Raw genomic sequence first — 19,255 nt, 5'->3', positions numbered from 1 at the left:
CCAGAGGGAGGAAATAGGTTGCAGGCAACAATACTGAGCAAAGAAATTAGTAAAATATATTGATAATCCAACCAACTCCTGGCTGAACAGTAAGTGTATATGTGTGCTATATTTTTGGAATTTAAAAAAGCTGAATAGAAAACAGATAATGTGAGTTACTGGATGCCTGTCAAGCCTATAGTAAGGTAAACAATTCATTTCAATTAATTTGGAGTCTTTATATATTTGATTCCACAATATCAGTTTTAAACATTTTCCTAAGTTTTTCATTACCCACAAAATACAGCAAAATATCTCCTCCTCCCAAATCTACAATTACTATCTATGGTGTTATGAAGAAGTACCTGCAAAGAGCTTGGGTCATACTTGCATCTTTTACATTTGGATCTGTAGTAAGGCTCCTGATGAGAACTGTTATCATCTGAAGAGGAATGTGCTGCACAAGGCTTGCCAATGCCACAGAAGGTTCAAACGATGCATCTATTTTTTAATTGAAAAGAAAAAGGAACATGGCAAGAAGGTTCAAGGGAAGTATTCAGAGAGAACAACAATTTACCACCCCTCCACCAAGCACTTGTTACACTCCATCTCATGGGTAGACTCTAACATACAAGGAATGTTAAACTGCAGAAACGAGAGATTAAGAGTAGTAGTTCGACAGTACTGCAACATAAAAACTATTCTTCACTATGGCCATATTTAGTCCGTAATTACTTTATTTTCTTGCATTCTTTAATATTGTTATTGTCGTGTTAAAATATTCATTTGTAAAGCAGTAGTCAGAAAAGACATGCAAGGTATCGTAATTCCCATTTTAGATCCTCCAAAGTAACTTACCCCTATTAATTATAGTAGTCATCACATTGTTCTAAGGAAAATTTTTAAAATCACTTAAAGAAGTAGAAACTAAGATAAATTTGGGGGGGACTTTGCTTAAACTACATGAAAATTAAGCAAATCCAAGATGAGCAGCTTTACTACTACAGTTGAAAAAGTTCTGGGGAAATCGAACTGTTATAGCAACACAGGCAATACATGAAAAATTACAATTAAAAAATAAACCAAAACTCAGATAATGCAAATATATAGTTGGTAATTCTTTCATAAATGTACTTAATTCATCAGGAAAGCATGGAGCCTGTTAAAACTCTACTCTTATTTCTTATTCTCAACATAAAAGGAGGATACCTCCTTCACAAGTTCAATTTCGAACAGCCAGAGAACGATTGTACCAAGCAGAGAGGGAGTGAACACAGTTTTGGATCTATTGTTTCACAACTTACAGAGCTGGAAGCTCCATGTCCGAACAAGGAATGCAAACATACAGGTAAAATTCCCAAGTGAGAAAGCATTTTCCTGCTAAGTATCACCTGATCCCTCCCGGATTTCTAAGGACACGAGCCGTGGGCTATTGACACCTGGAGCGCAAAAACACCTATTTAAGTCTTCATACTCTTTCCCTTCACTCGTCCACCTGTATCTACTCTCAGAAACTACTGCAAACATAAAATGTCAATATTCAACAACGACACAGTTAACTAAGATAATCTAATAATAAATGGCACACAGTCCATGAATTAAAAAATGGAAAAATTCAGAAACTAAGGAAAAACTCATGACGGCAAGATGACAGAATCACAGTACAATAATGATACAGTAAACATTATTATGCGGCCATTAGTCACTAATGAATAGAAGCTTTTACATAGTAGCTGTCATCTTCAAAGCATTCCATAACTTGAGCAGAAGCTGGGTAGTTAAGCAACTTGTTTGCTGCCAAAGGTCTTAGACCTCGACGTTCTCAGCCTCTAAACTGGAAACACTGCCCGTTTTTTAATGTCCAAAGTGACAGCCTGAATAGGGCAGTGGATAAGAATTTGGATGAAGGTGTTAAGATGTCCTCTCCCATTAAGATGTTTTCAGAGCAGGGAAACAAACACGGTGTGTACGTAAGAGACACACACTAAATTTCCAAGAGAGATTTTCTCGGAATGTAATGACCCTTACCTGTGGAAGAAATGCTTGCAAAAACTTCTTGCAGGGAAGGCAGCAAGGTGGAGGGCTCGGCCTTCCAGATGTTCTGGAGCAAGTTACTCACTTTTGTCACCTGTGAGACATATTCCCGCAGCTCTTTCTCCTGGGTGGACACGCACTGGAAGTGGCCTATCGTTCGAACCAGCTGTTGGCAGAAGGTGATGGACAATTTCCCCTTGGGGATGCACTGCACGAAGTCGGTCAGGAGGTCGCTCAGTCGGGCGCAAAGCTGCGGCTCCGGCCTCTCACACACCATCCGCAGCACCTCCACCTGCAGCAGGCTGAAGAGGTCCAGCACCGACGGGCAGCTCATGATCAGCTTCAGGCCGTTGTGAATGTAGTCCAGGATGGCTACGTCCTTCTTGTCCAGCGAGTGGTAGCCCTGTTGGAGGAGGCCCAGCACAAACGTCTTATTGAAGAAGGACTCGAACTCTGGCCGGTGGTAGCGCGCGTAGGCCTCCAGCACTTGATGGCCCACCTGCCGCTGAAAGGGGTCCTGGCCCTCCAGGATGAGCCGCGTCGTCAGGTCAAACATGGCCTCGCATTGCGCCTCGTCCAGCCAATGCTCCGCCGACTCCACCACCTTCCGCACGATCACCCGCTTGAGGGGCAGCGGGTGCGAAGAACTCACCAGGCCCTCCAGGATCTTGTCCATTGTCGCCACGCTGCAAGGCCCGGCCCAGTGAGGAAGGAGCGGGCGGCCACGGCCCCAGGGTGGGCCAGGAGAGCCCCGGGGCGGAGGTGAACTTGGAGCGCAGCAGCAGCAGCAGCGGGACCGACCACCGCCACCGCTGCCTCAGTAGCCACATTTATCGGGCAGGGGGGCCCATCCAAGCCCGGGCGGGAGTTGGCAAGCCTGGGGCGCGTAAGAACCGGCACCGCCCGCGATGGGCCTAAGAAGCCAGAGGCCCGCACTCCGCTGCCGCCCCGGGCCCGCGGGGCCTCAGCATCAGCTCTGAAGGGCCAGCGGGGTCCCCTGGCGGCTACGGGTGCTCAGGCGCCGGGGCTGCGAGCCAGTGGATGAGGAAGCACGCCTCCGCGTTCTGCGGCAGTTGTGGGCGTCCGGGCTCCGGCAGGTCGTGGGATGAAAACCGCCCCGGGTTGAGTCAGGAGCCGCTGTCACGGACGGTGCCGGATCAGCCGGGGAGAAGAGGGGGTGGACACCCTTGACCCGGATTCAGAAGGTCCGGCAAACAGGAAGTGGAGGACGTTGGAACCTCCGGAAAGGCCCGCCCCTCCGCCCCTTCGCCCCGCCCCACTCCTTTCCTCCCTCCCCTCTCACCGTCCTCCGCCCACAATCGCCTCCTCCCTCATGGGCCGCGCTGGGACCCCCTCGCTGACCCGCAGCTTAGCTGCTGCGCTGGCGCGACTGCCTCTGGCTGAGTGGGGCGGCTACCGTAGTGTCACTGGGGATCGTGTGTAAGTCACAGGAGGCTTCCCGGGAGAAGCGGCCGGGAGCGGACGCGTTGGAGGTGACTACGACTCTACGAGTTCCACCTTCCTATCTCTATCCGTTCTGTCCGAGTCAGGTTACTTGTGAAAGGCCGAGAAACTTTTATTTAGGTAAAATCTTGTGAATGGGAAAGTTTTGGAAACACGAGTAGAAGAGCATTTGGGGAGAAAGTAAGGAAAAGAACTCAAAATCCGGATTGAAGGGAAATCGTTTGAGGTCGTGGCTCATTCATCAAGAAATGAGCTAGGATTCCTAAATGAGATTGACTTTCTCTTGCGTGTGGTTATTAAAGTAAGGGCTGTACTGGTGGCCGTATGCGTTTAGAGACGATCCGTTATCTTTAGCAAATATCTTTTTAGTGAGCTTTTGTGGCATGTCGAAAATTTATGTTGTCCGAAAAATGAGGGGAGAGTAAGGAAAATGACAGGTGAGAAAGAATGAAAGAGTACTTTGAAAATAAAAAAGGTGAAATTTTCACAGTATTTACGTGTAGGCTGACACTGAAGATGGTTTACAATAAAGAAGAATAGATGGAGTCATCACGCGTGTACTCTTTCAAGTTAAATTCCAAGGATTCACCATAAGAATTTAGGCTTTAATTGGAGACCTTTAAATTGGAAAATATTGCCTAATTATAGCTCCGTTAAGACTTGACTAATATGATTGTGATATCAGACGTTAACGGCCTGTAATACAGACGAAACTTTAAAACGGTTTAGTTGAAATGTCCAGTAGAAAAAGGAACAAAATTGTAAGTTGTTTACCTTGCTTAATAGTGTTTTGGTTTTTACCAATTTACAAAATTGTTACACCAATATATTTAAACATCAGTAAGGATAATCTTGAAAAGAATGGCTGTTTAGACAAGGTAGGAGCTGGGTAGAGGAAACTTGAGACCGAGTTAGTTTGCAGGAAGAGATTGAAGATAAAAGAGATATGAAGTAATTGATGGATCTAAGACAGTCATGCTAGAACACAGGAATAGCTTTGGAACTTTTCCTTTTCCAATAGATGGAAGTAAAACTACAGAGAAAAGTTCGCCTTTACTGGGAATGGTGCCACGTTGGAAGACAAAAATAAGGTAGAAAGTAAAGCATTAAGAGGACTGAGTGGTAGGTTTGTGGATTTGCTGATATCCTGTAACTTAAATGCTGAGATGTAAAATTAACAATACTTAATAACTATCTGTTACATCCTATGTTATGTGACAAGGGAATAACAGAGGAAAGAAAACAATATTTGTTATATTTGTTATATATATTAATATGTAGTCTAAGCAAATATTTTTGTTATATATACTAAGCGAATACATTACACATTCACAACAAAAAAAGGAGGAAATACTTATAAGTCTGTAAATGGTCATGTTATAGTTGGTATTTATAACTACTATTTCGTATTTCCTTTGCCTTCAGCAAGTACCTCAGCTGGTTGTAGTTCTTTGTTTGGTGGAGTGACCCAAACCTTCATTCCTGAAGAATCTGGGCCATTACTAGTCCTACCTGGATTGGATTGTTGTAGATTTCCATTGATTTTAATCACAGAGCATAGTAATACTAAGAGATGCCCTAAGGGATCTCTTGTATTCCAGACAATGCATTCCTTATCTCCATTGTATTAATAGTAGAGTTGCTGTCCAATTTCCTCTTGATAGTAAGGATTAATCACCCCAGCCAGCACACTAATTCCCTTCTTTGCATGTTTTTTTAAAAAATAGATCTTTATTGGAGTATAATTGCTTCACAATAGTGTGTTAGTTTCTGTTGCACAAGGAAGCGAATCAGCTATATGCATACACATGTCCCCATATCCCCTCCCTCTTGAGCCTCCCTCCCACCCTCCCTATCCCACCCTCTAAGTCATCGCAAAGCACCAAGCCGATTTCCCTGTGCTATGCTGCTGCTTCTCATTCTGTAGTGTATATATGTTGATGCTACTCTCACTTTGCCCCAGCTTCACCCTCCCACCCCATGTCCTCAAGTTCATTTTCTATGTTTACCTCTTTATTCCTGCCCTACAACTAGGTTCATCAGTACCGTTTTTTTTTTTTAGATTCCATATATATATGTGTTAGCATACAGTATTTTTCTCTTTTTGACTTCATTCTGTATGACAGACTCTAGGTCCATTCAACTCACTACAAATAACTCAATTTCGTTTCTCTTTATGGCTGAGTAATATTCCATTGTATATATGTGCCACATCTTTATCCATTCATCTGTTGATGGACATTTAGGTTGGTTCCATGTCCTGGCTATTGTAAATAGTGCTGCAATGAACATTGTGGTACACGTCACTTTTTGAATTATGGTTTTCTCAGGGTATATGCCCAGGAGTGGGATTGCTGGGTCATATGGTAGTTCTATTTTTAGTTTTTTAAGGAACCTCCATACTGTTCTCCATAGTGGCTGTATCAATTTACATTCCCACCAACAGTGCAAGAGGGTTCCCTTTTCTCCACACCCTCTCCAGCTATTGTTTGTAGATTTTTTGATGATAGCCATTCTGATGGGCCTGAGGTGATACCTCATTGTAGTTTTGATTTGCATTTCTCTAATGATTAGTGATATTGAGCATCTTTTCATGTGCCTCTTGACCATCTGTATGTCTTCCTTGGTGAAATGTCTATTTAGGTCTTCCACCCTTTTTTTTTTTTTAACATCTTTATTGCGGTATAATTGCTTTACAATGGTGTGTTAGTTTCTGCTTTATAACAAAGTGAATCAGTTATACATATACATATGTTCCCACATCTCTTCCCTCTTGCGTCTCCCTCCCTCCCACCCTCCCTATCTCACTCCTCCAGGCGGTCACAAAGCACCGAGCCGATATCCCTGTGCCATGCGGCTGCTTCCCACTAGCTATCTACCTTACGTTTGTTAGTGTATATATGTCCATGCCTCTCTCTCGCCCTGTCACAGCTCACCCTTCCCCCTCCCCATATCCTCAAGTCCGTTCCCCAGTAGCTCTGTGTCTTTATTCCTGTCTTACCCCTAGGTTCTTCACGACATTTTTTTTCTTAAATTCCATATATATGTGTTAGCATATGGTATTTGTCTTTTTCTTTCTGACTTACTTCACTCTGTATGACAGACTCTAGGTCTATCCACCTCATTACAAATAGCTCAATTTCGTTTCTTTTTATGGCTGAGTAATATTCCATTGTATATATGTGCCACATCTTCTTTATCCATTCATCCGATGATGGGCACTTAGGTTGTTTCCATCTCCGCGCTGTTGTAAATAGAGCTGCAATGAACATATTGGTACATGACTCTTTTTGAATTTTGGTTTTCTCAGGGTATATGCCCAGTAGTGGGATTGCTGGGTCATATGGTAGTTCTATTTGTAGTTTTTTAAGGAACCTCCATACTGTTCTCCATAGTGGCTGAACCAATTCACATTGCCACCAGCAGTGCAAGAGTGTTCCCTTTTCTCCACACCCTCTCCAGCATTTATTGTTTCTAGATTTTTTGATGATGGCCATTCTGACTGGTGTGAGATGATATCTCATTGTAGTTTTGATTTGCATTTCTCTAATGATTAATGATGTTGAGCATTCTTTCATGTGTTTGTTGGCAGTCTGTATATCTTCTTTGGAGAAATGTCTATTTAGGTCTTCTGCCCAATTTGGGATTGGGTTGTTTGTTTTTTGTTATTGAGCTGAATGAGCTGCTTGTAAATTTTGGAGATTAATCCTTTGTCAGTTGCTTCATTTGCAAATATTTTCTCCCATTCTGAGGGTTGTCTTTTGGTGTTGTTTATGGTTTCCTTTCCTGTGCAAAAGCTTTGAAGTTTCATTAGGTCCCATTTGTTTATTTTTGTTTTTATTTCCATTTCTCTAGGAGGTGGGTCAGAAAGGATCTTGCTGTGATTTATGTCATAGAGTGTTCTGCCTATGTTTTTCTCTAAGAGTTTGATAGTTTCTGGCCTTACATTTAGGTCTTTAATCCATTTTGAGCTTATTTTTGTGTATGGTGTTAGGGAGTGATCTAATCTCATACTTTTACATGTACCTGTCCAGTTTTCCCTGCACCACTTATTGAAGAGGCTGTTCTTTCTCCACTGTACATTCCTGCCTCCTTTATCAAAGATAAGGTGTCCATATGTGTGCTTCCACCCATTTTTTAGCTGGATTGTTTGTTTTTTTGATATTGAGCTCCATGAGCTGTTTGTATATTTTGGAGATTAATCCTTTGTTGTTTCATTTGCAAATATTTTTCCCATTCTGAGGGTTGTCTTTTTGTCTTATTTATGGTTTCCTTTGTTGTGCAAAAGCTTTTAAGTTTCATTAGGTCCCATTTGTTTAGTTTTATTTCTATTTCCATTACTCTAGGAGGTGGGTCAAAAAAGATCTTGCTGTGGTTTATGTCAAAGAGTGTTTGTCCTATGTTTTCCTCTAGGAGTTTAATAGTGTCTGCTCTCACATTTAAGTCTTTAATGATTTGGGGTTTATTTTTGTGTATGGTGTTAGGTAGTGTCCTAATTTCATTCTGTTACATGTAGCGGTCCAGTTTTCCCAGCACCACTTGTTGAAGAGGCTGTCTTTTCTCCATTGTATGTTCTTGCCTCCTTTGTCATAAATTAAGTGCCCATATGTATGTGGGTTTATCTCTGGGCATTCTGTCTTGTACCATTGATCTATATTTTTGGTTTTGCTTCAGTACCATACTGTCTTGATTACTGTAGCTTTGTGGTATAGTTTGAAGTCAGGGAGCCAGATTCCTCCAACTCTGTTTTTCTTTTTGAAGATTGCTTTGGCTATTCGGGGTCTTTTGTGTTTCCATACGAATTGTAAAATTTTTTGTTCTAATTCTATGAAGAATGCCATTGGTAGTTTGATAGGGATTGCATTGAATCTGTAGATTGCTTTGGGTAATATAGTCATTTTCACAATATTGTTTCTTCCAATCCAAGAACATGATATATTTCTCTATCTGTTTATGTCATCGTTGATTGCTTTCATCAGTATTTTATAGTTTTCTGAGTACAGGTCTTTCACCTCCTTAGGCAGGTTTATTCCTAGGTATTTTATCCTTTTTGTTGCAATGGTTAATGAGAGTATTTCCTTAATTTCTCTTTCTGATTTTTCGTTGTTGGTGTATATGAATGCCAGAGATTTCTGTGCATTAATTTTGTATCCTGCAACCTTACCAAATTCAATGATTAGTTCTAGTAGTTTTCTGGTGGCATATTTAGGATTTTCTATGTATATTATCATGTCGTTGGCAGAAGGTGACAGTTTTACTTCTTCTTTTCCAATATTTATTCCTTTAATTTCTTTTTCTTCTCTGATTGCTGTGGCTAGGACTTCCAAAAGTATGTTGAATAAGAGTGGTGAGAGTGGATATCCTTGTTTTGTTCCTGATATTTGTGGAAATGCTTTCAGGTTTTCACCGTTGAGTATGATGCTTGCTGTGGGTTTGTCATATATGGCCTTTATTATGTTGAGGTAGGTTCCCTCTATGCCCATTTTCTGGAGAGTTTTTATCGTAAATCAGTGTTGAATTTTGTCAAAAGCTTTTTCTGCATCTACTGAGAGTATCATATGGTTTTTATTCCTTAATTTGTTAATGTGATGTATCACATTGATTGATTTGTGTATATTGAAGAATCCTTGCATCCCTGGGATAAATCCCACTTGATCATGGTGTATGATCCTTTTAATGTGCTGTTGGATTCTGTTTGCTACCATTTTCTTCAGGATTTTTGTATCTATGTTCGTCAGTGATATTGGCCTATAATTTTCTTTTTTTTGTGATATCGTTTCCTGTTTTTGTTATCAGGCTGATGGTGGCTTTGTAGAATGAATTTGGGAGTGTTTCTCCCTCTGCAATTTTCTGGAAGAGTTTGAGAAGGATCAGTGTTAGCTCTTCTCTAAATGTTTGATAGAATTCACCAGTGAAGCCATCTGGTCCTGGAGTTTTGTTTGTTGGAAGATTTCTAATTACAGTTTCAATTTCATTACATGTGATAGGTCTGTTTGTATTTTCTAATTCTTCCTGGTTCAGTCTTGGAAAGTTGTACCTTCCAAGAATTTGTCCATTTCTTCATGGTTGTCCATTTTATTGGCATATAGTTGTTTGTAGTAATCTCTTATAATCCTTTGTATCTCTGCAGTGTCAGTTGTGATTTTCCCTTTTTCATTTCTAATTTTATTGATTTGTGTCCTCTCCTTTTTTTTCTTGATGAGTCTGGCTAAGGGTTTATCAATTTTGTTTATCTTTTCAAAGAACCAGCTTTTAGTTTTATTGATCTTTGCTATTGTTTTCTTCATTTCTATTTTATTTATTTCTGCTCTGATCTTTATGCTTTCTTTCCTTCTACTGACTTTGGGTTTTCTTTGTTCTTCTTTCTCTAGTTGTCTTAAGTGTAGGGTTAGATTATTTATTTGAGATTTTTCTTGTTTCTTGAGGTGAGATTGAATTGCTATGAACTTCCGTCTTAGAACTGCTGTGTCCCATAGGTTTTGGGTCATCGTGTTTTTGTTGTCATTTGTTTCAATGTATTTTTTATTTCTTCTTTGATTTCTTCAGTAATCTCTTGGTTATTTAGTAGTGCACTGTTTAGCCTCCATGTATTTGTGATTTTTACCGTATTTTTCCTGTAATTGATTTCCAATCTCATAGCATTGTGGTCAGGAAAGATGCTTGATATGATTTCAATTTTCTTAAATTTATTTAGGCTTGATTTGTGACCCAAGATGTGATCTATCCTGGAGAATGTTCCGCGTGCACTTGAGAAGAAAGTGTGTTCTGCTACTTTTGGGTGGAAGTTTTATAAATGTCAATTAGATCTACCTGGTCTATTGTGTCATTTAAAGCTTGTGTTTCCTTATTAATTTTCTGTTTGGATGATCTGTCCATTGGTGTAAGTGGGGTGTTAAAGTCCCCTACTATTATTGTGTTACTGTCAATTTCTCCTTTCATGGTTGTTAGCATTTGCCATACGTATTGAGGTGCTCCTGTATTGGGTGCATAAACATATATAATTGTTATATCTTCTTCTTGGATTGATCCTTTGATCACTATGTAGTGTCCCTCCTTATCTCTTGTAACAGTCTTTATTTTAAAGTCTATTTTATGTGATATAAGTATTGCTACTGCAACTTTCTTTTGATTTCCATTTGCATGGAATATCTTTTCCATCCCTTCACTTTCAGTCCTTATGTGTCCCTAGGTCTGAAGTGGGTCTCTTGTAAACAGCATATATATGGATTTTCTTTTTGTATCCATTCAGTCAGTCTGTGTCTTTGGTTTGGGCATTTAATCCATTTACATTCAAGGTTATTAAATTCAATATGTATGTTCTTATTACCATTTTCTTAATTGTTTTTGGTTTGTTTTTGTGAATCTTTTTTTTCTTTTGTGTTTCCTGCTTAGAGAAGTTTCTTTAGCATTTGTTGTGAAGCTGGTTTGGTGGTGCTGAATTCTCTTAGCTTTTGCTTGTTTGAAAAGCTTTTAACTTCTCCACTGAATCTGAATGAGATCCTTGCTGGGTAGAATAATCTTGGTTGTAGGTTTTTCTCTTTTATCACTTTAAGTGTATCCTGCCACTCCCTTCTGGCCTTCAGAGTTTCCGTTGAAAAATCAGCTGATAACCTTATGGGGATTTCTTTGTATGCTACTTTTTGTTTTTCCCTTGCTGCTTTCAATATTTTTTCTTTGAATTATTTTTTTGTTAGTTTGATTAATATGTGTCTTGGTGTGTTTTTCCTAGGGTTTATCCTGTTTGGGACTCTGTGCTTCCTGGACTTGGGTGACTATTTCCTTTCCCATGTTAGGGAAGTTTTCAACTATGATCTCTTCAGATATTTTCTCAGACTCTTTCTTTTTCTTTTCTTCTTCTGGAACCCCTATAGTTTGATTGTTGGTGCGTTTAGTGTTGTCCCAGAGGTCTCTGAGGTGGTCTTCAATTCTTTGCATTCCTTTTTCTTTATTCTACTCATCAGCAGTTATTTCCACCATTTTGTCTTCCAGCTTACTTATTCGTCCTTCTGCCTCAATTATCCTATTATTGATTCCTTCTAGTGTATGTTTCATTTCAGTTATTGTGTTGTTCATCTCTGTTTGTTCTTTAGTTCTTCTAGATCTTTTTTAAACATTTCTTGTATTTTCTCAATCCATACCTCCATTCTATTTCCAAGATTCTGGATCATATTTACTGTCATTATCTGAATTACTTTTTGGGTAGATTGCCTATTTCCTCTTCATTTATTTGGTCTCGTAGGTTTTTACCTTGCTCCTTCATCTGTGACATTTTTTTGCCGTCTCATTTTTTTTTTTTTTTTTTTATGAGTGGGATGGAATCATTGTTGCGTTTCCTGGTGGCAGCATTCTCCTCTTTGAAACTAAGACTTCTACAGCAGCAGAACATAAGGTCACAGGAACAGGGAGCAAACATTTTGCAAAAAATGTCACTAGGAGAAATAGTGAGTGGTACCCCTCCCATTTCTATCCCTTGGTTTCTGGACCTGTGAATCCTGGCTATGAGAGAAATAGCACCATGTATTGGATGCTGATTCAGAGCATATACAGCATTCTGGAGAACTTTGCTACAGTCCTGCAAGTTCTAGTCACCTAGTGGCACCGTAACTGAGTCTTCAAAAGGCTATTCCACCATTCTGTCAAGCCATCTGCTTCAGGATGGTGGGGTACATGGTAAGATCAGTGAATTTCATGAGCGTGGGTCCATTACCTCACTTCATTTGCTGTGAAGTGAGTTCCTTGATCAGAAGCAATGCTGTGTAGAATACTATGATGGTGGATAAAGTATTCTGTAAGTTCATGGATGGTAGTTTTGGCAAAAGCATTGTGTGCAGGGGAGACAAATTTATATCCAGAGTAAATGTTTATTCCAGTAAGAACAAAATATTCCCCCTTCCATGATGGAAGGAGTCCAGTGTAATCAACCTGCCACCAGATAGCTGGCTACCACCCAAGGAACTCGTGCCATGGTGTTGGTCTCTGCCGTTGACAGGTTGGGCACTCAGCAGTGGCCATAGCCAGGCCTTGGTAAGTGGAAGTCCATGTTGCTGAGCCCGTGCATAACCTCCATCCCTGTCACCATGACCACTTTGTCCGTGAGAACATTGGGTGAATACAGGGGTGGCTGGGGAAAAAGTGATTCAGTATGTAATCATATGTCTGGCCATTTCTCCTTCCATTGAAAGTGAACAGCCAGGTTCACTGCTTGAAGTTCACCTGCTTGGAGGAGTTCCTTCACTACTGTCCTTCAGGGATGTCCCAGAACAAGGGGATGTCGTGCTATAGCCATCCACTTTTGGGTGGTGCTTGCATATTGTCCAAAATCATCTGTAAACCAGGCCAGAGTCTTCTCTTCCTCTGTCAATTGATTTAGGGAACTCCCCCTGAGGCCACAGATGCAGATTTATTTCTCACTGTGGCATGCAAATGTCTTACCATTAAGTCTAGAGTAGTTCCTATTCCAGGTCCATCTTTTGCTCACCAGGTCCAATCCGTATACTGTCATCAATGTCATGGAGCAGTGTGATGTCTTGTGGAAGAGAAAGGCAATCAAGATACTTGTGAATTAAATTATGATCCCCTAAGTTAGGACTGGAGAGTGTAGTCCCCTGAGACAGGAAAGTGAAGGTGTATTGCTGCTGGCCTTGCTAGCTGGAAACAAACTGCTTCTGGTGATCCTACCAATAGGTATAGAGAAAAAACATTTGTCAGATCAGTAGCTGCATACCAGATTCCAAGGAATGTGTTAATTTGCTCAAGCAATGAAACCACATCTGGTAGAGTAACTGTAGTTGGAGTCTCCACCTGGTTAAGCTTACGATAGTCCACAGTCATTCTCCGAGATCCATCTATCTTCTGAACAGGTTAAACAGGTGAGTTGAATGGGGACGTGGTGGGAATCACCACTCCTGCATCTTTCAAGTCCTTGATTGTGACACTAATCTCTGCCGTCTTTCCAGGAATATGGTAGTGCTTTTGGTTTACTATTTTCCTAGGTAGAGGCAGTTCTAATGGATTCCACTTGGCCTTTTCCACTTGAATAGCCCTCACTACACGGGTCAAGGAAGCTTTGTGGGGATTCTGCTAGTTGCTGAGTATATCTGTTCCAATAATTAATTCTGATATTGGGGAAATAACCACAGAATGGGTTAGGGGACCCATTGGGCTCACTCACTGTGAGACACACTTGAGCTAAAATTCCATTGATCACTTGACCTCCATATGTTCCTACTCTAACTGGTAGATCATAATGATGTTTTTGATCTCCCGGAATTAGTGTCAGTTCTGAGTCAGAGTCCAGTAGTCCCCCAAATCTCTGAGTATTTCCTTTTGCCCAATCACAGTTACCCTGGCAAAAAGCTGTAGGTTACTTTGAGGAAGGCTGGGAGAAAGATTAACAGTATAAATTTTTGGCAGTTCATCCAAGGGGTTCTGGGTCTACAAACTGGCTCAAGTCTGGGAACTAAATGAAGGACCATGACTCTTTCTTTTCATGACTCAGGTTAGACTTGTCTTCATTTGGCCTAGAACTTTCCTGCTTATACAGATCAAGTAAGAATTTAGTAGGCTTCCTATCTATTTCATTTCTAGGAACACCATGATCCACTAGCCAGTGCCTTAGGTCTATGCAAGTCAGACTTCTCTGGTTGCTACGTCTTTGCTGTCCATTATGGTAACCAGAGCACCTTGCCTTTGGCAGTGCCACTTGATCCCTGCTCTCTGAAATTCAATCACTCCCATTGCATTTAGGTTTTCCAATTCAGTGACTGCAGTCCCTGCTATAAGGCCTGGCCTACAAAGAAGAGTGATCACAGAGTTCTTCAGAGATGTTGGGGCTCCTCTCACAAGTTTATTTCTCACGGTAGTGGTGAAAGATATGTTTTCTGTACCCTTCCGATATGGATACATAGGTCTTAAATGACAAATCCACTCTAACATTCCAACCTCCTTAAGCCTTTGAATCCCTTCCTCCATGTTAAACCGAGGCAGGTCTAGCATTTCTCATTTGCCCACTGGTGGTTGATTGAGATCACTAAGGGAATTAGTGTAGATGGGAGAAGAGAAATAGCTCTAAGTTGGGTTCTATAATATTAAGATATTTGGAAGGCTATGAAGAAGCAACAGAAGGGGCTATGAAGAAGCTCCTAGCGTGGTGGAAAGAAAACCAAGTATCCTGGTATCCTGCATGAAGAAAACAATTAGCTACATTATATATTGCTGAATATTATAATAAGATGAGGATTGCTGCTGGAATTAACAATGTAAAGATAAGCAGTTGGATGGAGTGGTGTGGTGAGTGTTAAAGCCTGTAGGAGACTGAAGAGAAAATGGGAAAGAAATTGATGACAGCAAGAATAAACAACTCTTTCAAGGAGGTCTGCTAACAAGAGGGGAAAAAATGGGGTGGTAGCTATAACGCAGAGCAGGATAAAGCGAAATTTTAAGAAAAGAGAAAAAGCATGTTTGTTCATTAATGGCAAAAAAATCTAGGAAAGGAGATTTTTGATACTGGAGAGAGAAGGAAGAATTGCTGAGACAATGACTTTGAGTAGATGGGAAAGGATCTAGTGCACAAATGGAAGGGTTTCCCTTTGCTAGGAGCATGAACGAGTTCACTCAGTAACGGGAGAGACAGCAGCTGCAGGTAGGTGGGTGAATGTCGTTGTGGGAGTCTGCAGAAATTCTCATCTGATTGTTTCTATTTTATCAGTAAAATAGAAAAGCAAGGTCGTCAGTTGAGAGTGAGACTGAAAGAAGAGTTGGAGGTTTTAGGAGAGAGATAAAGCCATGTAATAGTTGTTTAGTGTTGAGGAGAATGGAAATATAGTATGATTCCAGGCAGCATTAGGGGCCCATTGAAGTTAGAGGTCATGAATATAAGTGAAACCAGTCAGTTTGTTTATTTGTTTCCTCCAGCCATGTGTACATGCACAAGTACAACCATAGAATAGGCAGAGAGTTGGACATTACCAGGGTTGTGGTTTAGCCATGTACAGGGAGACAAGAAAAGGGCAGGAGAGTGAAGAGTGTATGCAAAGGAGTGATTATTATTGACCGTGCAATTTAAGCTGGACAAGGACAGAAGTTAAGATATGAGGGGTGGGAGACGAGAAAAAGACGTTAGAATCAATGAACTGTAGGTTCTGGTGGGGTCAGAGGATTGTTGGAATTTTCCAGATTCTAAGTAGAGGTGGTGAGCTGGAAAAATAGGAGATGATAGTCAAAATGAGATAACCTCAAACTGAGATGATCAAGAGGCAATACAGTCGTCCTTTGGTATCTGAGGAGGTTGTTTCCCGGTGCCCTCATGGATACCAAAATCCATGGATGCTCAGTCCCTTATATAAAATGGCATTGGATTTGCATATATCCTATGCGCATCCTCCCATATACTTTAAGTCATCTCTAGATTGCTTATAATATCTAATACAATGTACAGCTGACCCTTGAGCAGTGTGGGAGTTAGGGGCGCTGACCTTTTGTGCAGTGGAAAAATCCATGTTTAACTTTACAGTCGGCCCTCTGTATCCTCGGTTCCACATTCACAGATTCATCCAACCGTGGATCATGCAGTACTGTAGTATTTAGTGAAAAAAACCCACGTGTAAGGACCTGCACTGTCCATGTTGTTCAAGAGTCAACTGTAAATGCTATATAAATACAATGTAAATGCCGTGTAGATAGTTGCCAGTGCGCAGCAAATTCAAGTTTTGCCTTTTGAAACTTTCTGGATTTTTTTTTTCCTGAATATTTTTAATCCACGACTGGTTGAATTAGAGGATGTGGAACCCCACAGATATGGAGGGCTGACGGTAGTTATTGGGAAAGAGGAGGATTGAGGTATGATCATGCGAGTAAGTAGCTGAGGTAAGGTGGAGAATAAAAAATCAGTGGAGGAGAGGAGGTCAAGGCACTGAGTGACAATGTATTGGGTAGATCGTCTATGTGGATACTGAAGCCCACTGAGAATTATGACAGGAATGCAGTTTAAGACAGTGTCAGGGAGTTAAGAACTAAAATCTCCAAGGAATGGGGTGGAGGGAGGCTAGCCTGGGGATTGTTTGAGAACCGCAGCAGGGAGAGGGAGTTCGTGCGGTCGTTTGATGTCATAAAATTTAAATGGGCAGCTTTTGGAGGAGGGAAGAAGAGTGGTCTGGAAGGAGCTGCAGGGAGCAGGAATGTCATCCTCTCCACCTCCAGGCTTCGTAGTGGTGGAGTTTGGGAGTTTGGGCTGCAGAGGAGAGGGCTGATCAGGTTTTAAAGCAAAAAAGTGAAGGAAATGTTTAGAGAAGGTGATTTTGCTGATGACTGAGTCTCAGAGGGCCCAGTGGAAAGTTTTCAGGTGTCCGACAGGGGTAAGAAATGGGTCAGAAAAGGAGATGTTCAGAGTCTTATAGGAATTAGAGTCCTGAAGATGAGAGTTAACTTTGGCTTTTTGTGGCAACTAAAATCAACAGGCATGAGGTGCATAGTGAGATTCATCTTGATGAAAGTCTTTGTAAAAAGCTTTAAGTTCAGAAAGGAAACTATAATTAAACAAATGTGCAACCTCAGTGCCTATTCAAGGACAATCTTGGGCTTGGATTAGTCATGAGTGAAATGCCTGTTGGCCAAATGTCTGCCTTGTAAAGGGTGAAGGGTGGTCTTTGGGGTTAGGAAGGAATCTGAAGACCTTGGAGATAATCAGGTTTACTATTCGTTACCTTCAATTTACACCATACAGCAATTATTGCTGCTATCTCAAAGACTTTCATCATCATAAGAGGACCTTTCTCAAAATCTAGGCAGTAAGTTTCTGCCCTCTTGCCTGAGGGGAGTTGGAATATCAGTATCATCTTGTTGATTTATAGACCTTTTACCTGTTGTTACATTCAAACAAAATTTGAAACTTGATGTTTTAAAAATCCCAAAAGATCAAAACAGGCATAACTGGCTGAACATGAATTCAAAATAAAGAAATGGTGGGAAGATTCCAAACCTAGAAAATGGACATAAGTATTTATAGGCACATTAAAAACTGTAACAGTTTTTCCTATTCTGCCTAAAATAATCAACATGTGCTACAGGAAGAAACACTGTGTGGGATTATTAATTTTTATCTAATTCTTATTTTGGTCAACTCACTTATCTTCTCCCTAAGACTAGATCTGTGTGTCTCTTCTTCACTTATTTATAACAAGAATTCACAACTATCATTGCTACTTTTGAACGTTGAGAGGTGAAAAATTTTCTGGTCAGGGACAACCAAGGCTTTGACTGGCTCAGAGAGGGCCGTGTAATCACAGGGTGATGTAAGTAGGAATGAGGTGGAGAGCAAGAAAGTAGATGGCTATGGCATAGCTGCAGTTTTATTTGTTATGCGATTGGGGTGTTTACGACGGAGTCTGAAAACTCAAGTTTGCTAAGAAGGGGAGAGGGCTGGAATGGATAATTATGCAGTGTTTGTGTACAGGTTTAAGATTTAGATGGAAGGCAGGACAGAGAACTTTATCATTTACTGTTTAGGTTCTTTTTAAAGTTTCTGCTGTGACAGTCAGTGTGCAAGACACACTTTGGCTTGGCAAATTGTAGAAGGAATAAAACCAGGGCCCACAAATAGCTACCTCATGATTTTGTTGAAAGAGTAAATTAAATGAAATATGCAAGGTACAGAGCCCAGTGCTTGGCTTAAGTTGCATCTCCTTTCTTAAAAGTTTTCTGGAAATTATCTCATTAGTTTTCGAATGTTTTACAGAAATAAAATAACAACTTCTGGTTGCAAAAAACCTCTGTAGTTATTTAGATAAGCTCTTTAACCTTGTGCTAGCTATACACATATGTATGTGTGTGTGTGTTTAATCATAGTAGATCTTCCCTGCTGTGGTCCCTTTCCTCAAGTGTCACTAACTCATTCTTTCAGAGCTCAATTTAAATGTCCTATCTTCAGGGGAAATTTTACCTAACTTCACAAAATAGATCAAGTATTCTATAAAATATCCTCAGAGTATCCTATTACTCTCTAACACCTATCACAATTATAATTACTTTTTCTGTAATTTTTGAACGTCTGTCTTCTACCTGATGAATTAAGTTCTGTGAGGCTAGGCATCATGTTTATCTTTCTTCCTGCTCCTTGCCCAGCACCCAGCACAGTGTCTCCCAGTACTCAACACTCAATAATTATTAATAAATTATTAGTGAATCTTGGTTTTAGTAAAAATCCTTTTGGGGATATGCTCATTTGGCATGTATCAATATTTTTAAAGAGAAATTTGACAGGAAATAAGTTCTTCAGTGGTATCATAACTCTTTAGGGATTATGTATGTTAGCTTCCTCTACTGTAACTGGAAAAAATATATATGAAATGTTATATATATTATTATATATATGTTGAAGAGTTTTCTTAAGGTGATGTGGACATTGCCAACATGTAGGTTATTAAATGTTTCAAGTAATGTTTTATTGCCTTACTTCTGAGGCTTTGTACATACTCTTTCTCAAAGATGTATCACCGGGGAATTTTATTTCTTAGATGAAATAAGATGTGAGTCTTTTATAGGCTTCAATGTAGAAGAAATTATTTGCATTTTAGGAAGATAGTGCTTAAGTCAGCTTTAGTTATAAAGCATTTTCACATGAAGAACAATCTAGAATGTTTATTTGAAGTGGCCCTTTTAGCTCTAAAAAGTAGACTGTTGTGGTAGCAAACAAAGAACCAGAGAATTGGTACCAAAGCAGGCCAAATAATCTTTCTGGTTTTTAATATGTTGTATGCTTTTTATTTTCAGTTGCAGATTAGTG

At 40.3% G+C, this 19,255-nt stretch overlaps 1 protein-coding gene and 1 long non-coding RNA gene across 4 annotated transcripts in view; one reads left to right on the top strand and one right to left on the bottom strand.

The window, feature by feature from the left end:
• The window catches only part of USP38 (ubiquitin specific peptidase 38), a 33,762-nt gene extending 30,566 nt beyond the window's left edge, over positions 1–3,196 (bottom strand). For all 3 annotated transcript variants that reach the window (XM_060147689.1, XM_060147691.1, XM_060147690.1), the window contains exons 1-2: positions 2,008–3,196; positions 345–480 (exon numbers count right to left, since the gene is read on the bottom strand). In XM_060147689.1, coding sequence (XP_060003672.1) covers positions 345–480; positions 2,008–2,689 — 818 coding nt within the window. In that variant the 5' untranslated portion in view covers positions 2,690–3,196. The remainder of the gene's footprint in view (positions 1–344; positions 481–2,007) is intronic.
• Positions 3,197–3,341: 145 nt separating this feature from the next.
• The window catches only part of LOC132519207 (uncharacterized), a 62,700-nt gene continuing 46,786 nt past the window's right edge, over positions 3,342–19,255 (top strand). The window contains exon 1 of the long non-coding RNA XR_009540120.1: positions 3,342–3,506. This is a non-coding gene — a long non-coding RNA (uncharacterized LOC132519207). The remainder of the gene's footprint in view (positions 3,507–19,255) is intronic.

The sequence above is a fragment of the Lagenorhynchus albirostris genome, chromosome 4, assembly GCF_949774975.1.
Source record: "Lagenorhynchus albirostris chromosome 4, mLagAlb1.1, whole genome shotgun sequence".
In the NCBI taxonomy this organism is placed as follows: Eukaryota; Metazoa; Chordata; class Mammalia; order Artiodactyla; family Delphinidae; genus Lagenorhynchus; species Lagenorhynchus albirostris.
This window is presented reverse-complemented; position numbering and strand designations above follow the sequence as displayed.